General features: G+C 31.9%; 1 protein-coding gene across 1 annotated transcript; it reads right to left on the bottom strand.

The window, feature by feature from the left end:
• Positions 1-254: 254 nt before the first annotated feature.
• Positions 255-1,471, bottom strand: LOC133198096 (histone-lysine N-methyltransferase SETMAR-like). Its single transcript, XM_061334241.1, has 2 exons — positions 872-1,471; positions 255-632 (listed from the first exon to the last, which is right to left on the bottom strand). The coding sequence occupies exons 1-2, from the start codon at positions 1,469-1,471 to the stop codon at positions 255-257; spliced, it is 978 nt and encodes a 325-aa protein (XP_061190225.1).
• Positions 1,472-12,217: the final 10,746 nt, after the last annotated feature.

The following is a 12,217-nucleotide window of genomic DNA, read 5'->3' as shown; positions in this document are numbered from 1 at the left end:
TTAATTACTGCATATACGAGGGCCGTTCAAAAATTACGCGGACTTGTTGCATAGAAAAAATATTTGACGACAAAAACAAATGAAAAACCACACATATTATAAAGAAATCTTTACTTATATAATTTTTAAAATTTCATTTCAAAACATCGCAAATTGACATCAGTAGAGGGTGCTGAATTAGCATATATCCTGAAGTCACGGCGCAGTCGGCGCGTGATATCTGCGACGTCATTGGCGTCATAAAAAAGGTGCGCTCACATCTTTTCAAAGAACTCCCCTTTGTGTTTGATGCACAGTTTGTGTCTCCTTATCCATTCATCGTAGACATCTCTATACCATTTCTTGTCCAACTTAGAAACTATAGATCGAGTTGCATACTTCAGTTCGTCAATATTGTCAAACTTCCTGCCGCGAAGCTGGGATTTCACCGTTGGGAAGACTTTAAAGTCCATTGGTGCCAAATCAGGACTGTAAGGTGCATGTTCCACTCTCTCGAGTCCAAGAAGATCAAGCTCTAGAATTGTTGTTTCAGCTCGATGTGCAGGTGCATTATCCTGGTGTAAGATCATCTCTGCCAAGTTTGTACCCGGTCGTTTTTTCCTTACGGCATGAAGGAGATCTCGTCTGATAACCTGGAAAATTAAATATCGGGTTCATTAAGATTTTTTTTTTTTTTTAAAAAAAAAAGAAATTTCCCTCCAACATGAAAAAAAAAATTATAAAAATCAAATAAATAAATAAATTGCTAAATAAATAAATTCCTGTTCTTTAAAATTGCAATTTTAAAATACACCTTTTCAACCCATGTTTTATCTTATACATCTACATAATGTATATTAAGTGTTTTATCTGTCCGTGTTAAAAAACTGACCTTCGAATAATAATCTGCGTTAACAGTTTGATGTGCAGGAACAGCGTGGATCAATAGCATGCCTTGAATGTCCATAAAGAAAATAAACATGTTTTTCCTTGACGATTGGCGCAGTTTCGCTTTTTGTGGGGGAGGAGAAGATTTTCTTTTCCAGGCAGACGATTGCTGTTTTGTCTCAGGGTCGAAATAAAAAAGCCATGTTTCATCGGTCGTGATAATCTTATTGATGAAAGAGTCTCCTTCACTTGCGTGGCGTCTAAGAAAATTCCTGGACAATCGAACACGCTTGGCTTTATCATTTACAGACAATAATCTGGGAATCCACCTTGCCGAAACCCTGCACATGTTCAAATGTTCAGTTAAAATTGTATGTACAGTTCCAGTACTAATTCCAACAACTGCTGATATTTCTTGAACTGTGTGACGTCGGTCACTCTCAATCACATTCTTAACACGTAAGATAAGGTTTTCTTCTATGATCGTCTTCCGTCCCCGCCCGGGGTCGTCTTCCACGGATGTCCAACCGTCTGAAAATCTTTTGTGCCACTTGAAGACAAGTGTTCGGCATACCGATGGTTTAATGTCCGCTTGATCAAGCATCTTTTGTGTCTCTGTTGGTGATTTCCCGAGCGCTACGCAAAATTTTATGAACGTGCAATGCTCCGTAACGTCACTTGACGTCATTGTTTCAGCTGTTCTTGAAAGGAACACTCCAGAGAAAAAATTTAATATTTCTATAACTACTCCAAATATTACGTCAAAAATTTAAACCTGTAGTGACGTAACAATGAAAAGAAACTGCAGAGAAAATTGGTGATTTTTTCCCGCGAATTATTGGAAATAAATGAGTAAAATTATTGATTACTTAAATTTGTTTTTCAAAATTGTTGCCGTGCTCCGTACATCAACTTCTGCAATATCATAACAGCAATATTTTCGAGAAAAATTTATTAATAATGAAAAATAATACAATAAATTAATTTGAGATATAAAGAAATATATTTCTCTAAAGTTTTATTGGTATATGACGTCTGTAAGAGTAACTATTACCCGAGTCCGCGTAATTTTTGAACGGCCCTCGTATACTGTTCCTTTTCTTTGGAATCGGATCCCATCTGTCTTATAGGTAACTTCATTTTCATGAGTGTATGTTTTTTTTAATGAGGAACTCTGGGTGTCCTGTCATTTTTAGGCTTTCAGAAACATTCAAAGCCTATGAATCCGTATGAGATTTTATTAATTAAGTATTTATTCTTTTCAAATAAATATAAAACTATTCAATTTATTCATATAAAAAATAAGCCACAGAAATGAGATAACCATGAGAATATCATGGAGGCTGCGCATGTCTATGCTTTTTTCCCTTTGCTGTCAGGAGAACCAGTATTATATAAAACACATTAGATATACCAACAAGTATATGCATGTAACGTTCATGCAAAACACTTTTGACTTTTTCTAGAACCTTGTGATCAATCTAGAAAAAAGGTATTTCTGGTAACTATAAACTTATTTAATTAATATAACTGTGAAATATGTATTTCTAATTCACTGACCTGTATCATGATTTTAAAATCAATATTATTTTTAGTCGAAGCTAGGTACATCATTCAACATCAAATTGGATGAATTTTGATCAATCATAACAATGGATGTTAAAATTAAATATGCATGAACGTAGAAGTGACATGTATTAAAAGTTAAGTGTTCACTTTGTGAGTTTGTTAGGTAATGAAATATAAATATACAATTGCTAATTCACAGAGTGCTTTATCATGTGGGTCAATGTAAAACTGAATTCAATTTTCGAAAATGATATGGTAGTTTGAGTTTTTATATTCTAGTTCAAACGTCTATTATTCAAAATTTGAGACAAGTAAGTACATGTACATGTATTTCGATTTAGAATCAAAGTTTTAAAATTTACGAATTTCCAACCATGTTTTTAATAATGGATTTTTTTTCTCTATGTAGGAGGGCTTTCATATTTTCAAACCTTTATAATATAAACTTTTAAGCTATGAGATACGTATTTAAGCAAGAAAAAACTCACTTAACAAAATAAACTCACACATTTTCATCTTTTGATGTTTCAAAGTTTACTTTAAACTTCTAAGTTTCAACTTCTTTCATAACATTCGATCTTCTTTGGAAGGTAAAAAAAAAATTGACTCAAAAACCCAAATTTTGAATAAGCAGAGCTCGTTTCACAGTGAGAATATTACATCACTCATTGAAAAGATGAATTTCCAAGACTCAATTAGATTTGTGTAACACTGTCGATCCTTACTTTACTAAGTTTCTTACACAGACACAATGCGTTTTTTGGGAGGGCCATTCCTGCCTTTTTTGAATATCCTTTTGCTGTTAAATTAATATGGAAATTTCATTGAAAGGCTAATTTATCCTTCTTTTTGTTACAAATGCATGGGAAAACCATATTGCAGCCTAAAACGATTTTTATAAAACGAGAGTGGGATCAACTTTTTCACTCTCGTCAAATTCTCTTTTAAACCATTTTAATATTAAATTTTTGTGCCCCTCCCCTAAATTTATTAGCCCATACATGAGATGAATATATTATTTACATAAAAGAACAAGTGAATTAAATTGTAATGTAGAGTAGATGGAAATCAGTTGAAGGGAAGGACTGTAACAAGAATTTAAGCAAAAATATGTTGCCGTTATATGGGTGAAAAAGTTTATGGGGTATACTTAAGGCATTTTCTCATGTTTAAAGAGAGAATGAAACACTGCTTGACAAATATTACATGCAAAATAATCTAACCAAAGGAAATAATTATTTCATTAAATTAGAAAATCGTTTTATGTTTATGCTCACCTACAACAGAATCTGGAACAGCAGGGGGCCAACTAATGAAAATGTATCCCCGATTACGAGATGAGTACAACATGACTAAAAGCGACACATGTACTGTAACAATTTACATAGGGTATTCCGTGGGGAATGCAAGCCTGATAATAGCCCTGTTTATAGCTGTTGAAAGATATAGGAAAATTTGTCATCCATTCAGGACACAAATTACCTTTAACCAATCCAAAGCAATGTGCATCATTGTAATTATTCTTGGTTTATTTATAAACATACCTGTGCTATTCATTTATGGAAGAAGAGATATGCAGGTGGGAGGAATAAATACAACACGCTGTCAAGTTAAACGGGAACTTGATCAAAACTTACTTCCATTTGTTTTCTTTGAAATACTTGTTTTCCAAACATTGTTGTTACTGGGTGCCATACTCAAAGCATCCGAATAACTATTACTCTGTGTATTGTTACTGTGTTGCTCTTAATAACTTTCCTAACATATCTGTTCTTTCAGCTCATAGTAGCTCTCTTAAGATACTTTTCTTACGAAGGCAGTGTTTCTATTGCCCATGATATTTTCTACGAATACTTTCAAGACATTGTCGCAATGAACGGTGTTCTTAATCTTTTTGTGTACTTCTTCCCAGACAAGAAATTCAGAAAAGAAATAAAATCATTGTTTTAGAAATAAATGAAAAGTAACTTTTTAAAGGAAAAATAAGAAATGGTGAGTCTGAAATCAATGCTCTATTGTGTTTATACTGGTTTGGGTAACAGGTTTGTATTGCGTTACGGGATCGTCATTTAAACATAGCAATATCTTCCATACTCAAATACTAACGGTGTTGGAGGTAAAAGGATACTAGAGTCTGAGTTCCGGATGTTGATAATCCTTTATTGCACTCCTGTATAATAATTTCTTAAAATTGCGATTTTTATCTGATACGGAGTCAATTTAGTCTTTTTTTCTTCTAAGTTTGAAAAAAAAATCCGTTTTATTCATTATTTTAGCTTAAATTTTGACATAAACCAGATATGTGAAGTATAGTAAAAATCATGTTTCATATGTGCCTGAATTTTTTCTCATATTTCGTTAAACCACAATCCCAATTAAGAACGATTTATATATTCATAATAAAACCACATGATTCTGACATTATTGGTATTACTGTGCCTTTTTGTAAGGTCGAATGAAACATTGAAAGAAATTAAAAGCAATAAAGCAATTAGGAAATCCGAGATTGTAAGAAGGCAATCACGAATAATATATATAGTTCAACAACAGGTTGCATACTAAAACTTATTTGTTAAAGAAATTATTGGAAAAAATAGTTAGTTATAGACATAATAATTGGAGGTGGGCTCAGTAAAAAAAGTTTACTTTAGAATAATTTATTAAAGACATTAAAATCTAGGGATTTGAACAAGTCGACATTACGGTTTGCCAGAGTGGAGAGAGAATCCTAATACAATGGAAGTCTTAAATACGTATATCCTTAATAAAATGTCAGCTTTACAAGTAAAACAGTATTCCCTTTATTTTGATTTCGATTATTTAAAATGTGAAAATAACAACAAAAAAGTTATCTTCATTGTTATGGAAAAATATTCTAACAAGTGGAAGTTATAGAAGATATTCAATGTTTTGTAGTTGTGACGTCATAGTTGTGACGTCATAGTTGAGCAGTTGAGACGTCACATTTGAAAACAATGTAACATTGATTTTAGTAACATATTTGTGAAGAATTGGCAGATTTAGTCTCTATCAAGATGATTTAGTTAAAATCTCTCTCTTATTACAGGCCAGAAATTATTTTTTTACTTACTTTGCTATCCTTTCACATTGTGACAAAATCATTTCACACTGTGAGAGAATATCACTTTTTTTCAATAAATTCAATAAATAAATCACAGTATTTCACTGTTGCAAATGTAATAGATCATTATATCAGTTGGATGATTAAAGGCAAACAGGGTTTTTTTACTTGTGTCTATTTTGTATTTATTTTTTTCTGAAATCGAAAATAGTAATTACAAATAATGTTTTCAATAAGATTTTCCAATTGCAATGAATTATTGTTTTAAGTACATTTGTGGTCTTAGTTTATCAATCATCCCTTTTACATCATTTGAATTGTAGGTCTACTTAATTTATACATATTAGCTAAAATCACAGTCCAAAAACCAATGACGTCCAATATAAGTAATTCATGAACTTGCTAAATGAAAGGACCGGTTCAAACTTTCAAATTTCTTCCTGAGCATTGTTTTCTAGAATACAAATAATTGAAAGCTTAAAAATGTTTATTAAATTTTATTGAAATGTCACTTTAAGTGGATATGGTTAATTACAAGAACTATTGATTTTAGTAAGAAGTATTAATTTCTTTTATTTCCGAATTTTTTTGCAAAATTGTGCTCATTCTATAAACCCCTTCCTGCACCCGTTCTCTCCGCTGTAGTTATTAAAGCTTTATTTCTCATGCAAACAGCTCTGTAAGTTCAAAATCAGTAAGACGAATTTTATGTGTTATTGACATAGAAAACTATAGGTAAATTTTATATTCAATGATTATCCGATATTTTTTTCAATTGAATCTTTTGCCATGAAATTATTTTCCTTTTACTAATTAATGTTTTTCGTTCCTTTATCGAAGCATAAGTTATTCTGTTAATACTGTTCATGTACGTAGTGAATGGAAAGAATCAACTTTCATTTTTTTTTTTTTATTTACATTGAATTGATCTGGAATGCCATTTAGTGAATAAAGAAAAGGAGAACATGAACGTTAAGGGACACAAAACACAAGAAAAATAGGTCTTGTAATATTCTGAGTGTAATCTTTATATCGAGCACAGAGAGAAGCGCCAAGCAACCTCTGTAGACTTACGTGTTGGAACACAGAAAATTCGAATTGAAATATTTATATTCGTCTAGCACATTTTTGTGTCAAACATTCACAGAATTATTTCGCAATCACAATTCCATGCTTTAATGGCGAAAATTACAGGCCAGATCATGATGTTATCATAAATATTAAGTTCTTGCAGCTTATAGAAGGCTTCAAAGAAATAAAATGCATATGCACTAAAAGCCTTTAGTTTCAAAATTCACTGTGACGGTTTTGGTTTTTAATGAATATTTAATTTGTCTTTATTAGCATATTTAGTGCCTTAAATTACCTTTATACATTTTCCGATAGTTATCCCTGATGTTAAAAGTCCCGTATTTGTAACTTTATTTGTTTTCACATGTGCTCAAGTTAAATTTACCTCCATATTGGCTGTCATTCCGAACTTATTTTGGTTCCTGAATTTTCATTGGTTGACTGATAGTATTTTGATGGTATACAATATCACTCGTACTAAAAGGTCGCACCGTAAAGCATATTTAATAGATCTTAATTGAAATTCCGGTTTTGCCTACTACAAAGTGAGGATGTTTGATGTTGTGCTATGGATTTGTGGATAACCAATTAATTTAAATTTTGCGATCTTTTACCTACATCAGTGCTTACAGCAGCGGGCATTAACCCTTAATAATGAAATTGTTTTCAAGCGCTCAAAGATTGGATACAATAAGATTGACTGTATATTGTTTTACGTCCCATTCGAGAATTTTTCAATCATATAGAGACGTCACCATATACCGGTGAAGGGCTTCAAATTTTGACCTTTACTCGGCACTCAGGGCCACTGAGCAGTGAAGGATCTTTATCGTGCCAACGCCTGCCATGACACGGGGCCTCGGTTTTTAAGGTCTCATCCGAAAGACCCGCAACTTTCACTTCAAAGTGCCGAGCGCATGGCGAAGGAACAGTTGCTACCCATTTTTTATCGACTTAGGTCTGTCGCGGCCGAGATTCGAACTCACGACCTCCCGATCACGGAGCGAGCGCTCTACCGACTGAGCTACCGTGAACGGTGGATACAATAAGAGGAACATCTTCATACGATGGAGAGTTTGATCTTTCTAAATATAAGAACATTTACATTGATTTCCGATTTCAAAGAAGCACTAGTTTAACAGAGTAAAGAATGTGCAAGATGCTTAGTGTACACGCAAAACAAAAACTTTTTAACCGATCCTTATATCTTTATATTGAAAGGAGAAATAGCTTGAGAGGACCAGGAAGTTATGTTGAGCCATATCAATTTTACCTATTTGCGCTATATCTTATTGTCCAGTATAACTTAATATAATTCCTATAATGCAATCATCCGCTGTTAGTAGCAATAGCTTCCATCGTCATGGTTACAGTCTCAGATTTTGAATTTTTAATCTATTTATTTGCCTTTGCTGTTTCTATTATAAATAGGGTTTATTATCTGTCAAAATCCTTTCCTAATCCAAACAAAATGGGTTTAATTGGTTAAATGTTATGCAATAAAGCCCAAATGAACATGATCGAAAAACGGCAAAAAGGAAACAAAATAAAATAAAATATTTCCATGGAGTTAACTTTTCCTTGGAAAAAAATATTCTGTTTATTTGATTTCATCGTTGGAAATCTGTTGAGTCGACGTGTTTTCTTGGTTTAAGAAAAGCAGATTTGTCTATATTATAATTATACAATACAGGTATTTTTTCGTCTTTTGCGTTAATTCTCACTCACTATGTATGAGTCAAAAATTGTCCGCGGAAATTTGTCACAATGCATTGAAAATGCATTTTAGACACACTATTATTACACTGTGGAAAAAGCACGTTTACAGAACTTTATATGCTTGTTATTATACACTTATTTCATGACTACGAGGGGAACAGTCAAACTGTTGTCCCGAGGTAATGGGGAAGACCTGGGAAACTGTTGCCCGAGGTCGAAGGCCGAGGGCAACAGTTTCCCAGGTCTTCCCCATTATCGAGGGACAACAGTTTGACTGTTTCCCGAGTTGTCATGAAATAAGTGTTTTATTACCTAACATATTAAGTATATAATTTCTTAAAGTAATGATATCGACATAATAATCAATGGCTTTTAAAATACATTGACAAAAGTTTGTATTATTTTTTAAAACCAAACTAAACAAGATGAATATTAATCAAATATTCACACTGATAGGTGTAAAATCAGAAAAAATTAATGGGTGTGATATTATCATGCACTAATAAATTGGAAAAAAAAAAGCATGTAGTAAACAACATAATGATGTCTTAAAGATTTGAATATTGCACGTTTATGGCAAAGATCTATACTGAATGAAAGGGTCCTACATTTTTCCCAAACTACCCTCAGAAAAGGTACTGTTCATGGCCTCTTCTTTGAAATGATATTAAATTGAATATATATTTAAATTGGTATCAGGTTTACTTTTCAGATGATAATTTCAAATTGAATAAAAATGCTTCAATTTATATATAATACAATATTATAGCTGTAAAGTACGGGAAATTAACTATGACGTCATAATGGAACAGTTCAGCCATGCAACAGTTCATTCTGTGACCGGGTAAACAGTTTTGACTGTTTCATGATTTGCAAAAACATTAAAAAGAATCAGGAAACAGTTCAAAATGCCTAATTACAATTTATATAGTAGGTTAGGTAATAATTGGAGTTGTCCTCCATGTAACAAGCAACAGTAGCACAGTATAGGCACTGTGGACAATTTTACGCGCCTTACATAAAATTTGAATAAAGTTGTTTTAGGTAATAATTAGTTTTAAGATACTTTTCCATGGTTTTTCATTCTCCCGAAAGACAACACAAAAATGATGACTTTTCAAAGGAAGAGATGTTTACTCATAACTTAATCAACGGACGATGGACCATTAACATTAATTTAGATACATGTAAGAGCTATAGGCTAGGGTTTGGGATTGGGGATAATGAACAGGAGTGGACAAGATAGGTGCTGATTTTCTGATAGAAAGCGATATTTAATAAAGCAGTAGTTCTTAAAGAAGATGATGACCCTGGTTATCTTTCATTCAGTACATGATTCACATTAAGGTAGTCAAAACATTGGAACAATCATACGCTTTTCTTGGTTGTGAAAGCCATATTTCTACTTTTGGTCTTGAGTTGGTTAATGATAAACTAGTCAAAATAATCAATAACAAATGTTATATAAATCAACTTTCTCATTCCAAGCTGATGATAAATTTTTACAATGTTTGAATTCAGTGTTCTTTTTTTTTTTGTTTTTTTTTTTTTTTTTTTTTTGTTTTTTGTTTTTTTTTTTTTTTAATTTTTGACATAGTGGTTTACGATACTAGGTCATATGGAAAAGATTCAAGAGCATTTTGATGGAAGGGTAAGACACATTCTTCTTGTCTAATCAATTAATTTGAATGTTTGATGGGTACCAAGTCACAAGACGTTTACCATGGGAAAAAAACTTCAAGAAAAAACCTCTGGTTCTGTACTAAAAATTAAAAAAAGTATTGTAATAACAGAACTAATTTCAATTTTGTTATGTTTTAAACTTAGCAAAACGGCCAATTAATGCATTTGCTCTTCATTGAATACTTTCGTCAGACATCACTCATCATTGGTTCGAAAGCATGGTACAAATGCTTTTAATACATTTTCAGAACAAAAAAAGTAAACGAATGGATTCGCCGAATGTACAAGAATTTTTAACATACCACTTACATTTGAAAGAGTAAACTCTTCATAAAAAAAAATGTTGTAATTAGAAATGGCTCGACTGCTAAGAATACTTTGAACTACGGAAAACAATGAGTTGTTTGACCTCAGGAGAAGAATCAACATAACAGTTAACATCATCCTCTTCTTCAAAGAGCTAAGTCCACGAAGCATCAAAAACGGCCTCTTCTCAAAAATTAATGTTATGTTTATTATAGATAATATAGAATTTTTCCTTTTCATAACCGTTTTCCTTTTTCCAGTCTCTATTATACTTTTTGAAAAATAGATATTGCAATATGGCAGTGTTTTGATAGAAAACGGCAATATAGGAACGTCATTTTATGTAGTGTAACGTCACGTCAAAGAGCGATAGAAATGACTTAAAGTTTGCAATTGCAATTACAATGTAGAAATATACGAATTTAAGACTTGAAATTGAATAATTGGTGATAGATATTTATCAAATCAACATCATTTAATTTAGAACCATAAATTTAAAAAAGCAGATAAAAGAGTTCATTTGATATACCAGTCAGTTCTGACTGGATAGAATTGAAAAAAATCTTTTCAATGGAAAATGACTACAACTGGGGTATTTTTAGATCAATGAAATAGTAAATATTTGAGCTTTTAAAAATCTACATCTAAATAAATTATCATAGAGAAAAAAGTCAACGGAAGTAAAAAGGATAAATTTCCTAAACATTTGTAAAAATAAATTGAACATCTCATCTTTTTTGTTCATGTAAAAGAGAAACTGAAAGGAGTTTCGTAAAATACGGAACTCATTCAAAACTTATTTTTCTGAATACAACATTTTGTGGAAATAAATTAATTATTTTTAAAAGAAAATCACCTAAAAACAAGAATATTAAATCAGCTTAAAAATTGAAGATCTATGCTATTGACTTAGATGAATTCACGAGAATTCCCCACATTCCATCAAAGAATAAACAGACTACAATGTATTTATCAACTAAAATATAAATATAGGTATTACCCGATGTGTTGTTTGAAATACAAGTACATGTATATATTTACTGCAATAAATAAATAAAGGTAGAAATTTGTGTTATACTTGATTATAATTTTGATTATATATAAACAAAGAGAGTACATGTAACATCAAGATAAATTCTAACATTATACTGTTAAACTTTGATGAATACGCATGCGAGATATATCCGCGAGATTCGCACGTACCCCCCGTAAAATGATAAGTGTATGCAGGACAGTGATTCGTGGCGTGTTGTAAAGTGGAGATGAATAAATGATGTTTCTGTTTTTCTTCTCATAACTTATCAGTATCTATTTATCTATAAATGTAATAAATTTAGTATGTTTTATTGATGTATTGTATGACATTCACTACTTTCAATTTCATTTTCACATTATGATTTTCATGTGAATAAATAGAGCAGTATTGCTTAAGTAATGCTCTTATACGTCAAGATAGGAAGTAAGATACATCTATACAGGGATTAATATTTTGCAAATACTCGGCGTAAAATTGATTTTACACGAACAGTTTTTGAAAAGGGGGGGGGGGATTCCAGGTCTTTGCCACAAACACTCATGCATAGAATCACACCATAGGCACTTCAAGCCTGTAGAAACGGTTTTCTAAGGGTACAACCTTCAAAAGAGTTGACAAGCCAAAAAAAAAAAAAAAAAAAAAAAAAAAAAAAAAAAACAAAACAAAACACCTGCGCACCACGCTCTAAAATCCTATTGGGGGGGGGGGGCTGTCTCTAACTATTCAGTACATTTCTTTTTCAAATACTTGAATTTGTGCATTTGTACCTTCCGGCAACAAGAAATAGAGGGGGAATCCAAATAAAGACTTACATATTAAAACTAGAGCAAGATTATTCTCCGTAGTACTCCCTCCATAGGGAGTACATGTTTACATGTACTTCT

Source organism: Saccostrea echinata, unplaced genomic scaffold (genome assembly GCF_033153115.1).
Source record: "Saccostrea echinata isolate AGI-Se365-2 ecotype Australia unplaced genomic scaffold, CSIRO_AGI_Sech_v1 ptg000033l, whole genome shotgun sequence".
Lineage (NCBI taxonomy): Eukaryota > Metazoa > Mollusca > Bivalvia > Ostreida > Ostreidae > Saccostrea > Saccostrea echinata.
This window is presented reverse-complemented; position numbering and strand designations above follow the sequence as displayed.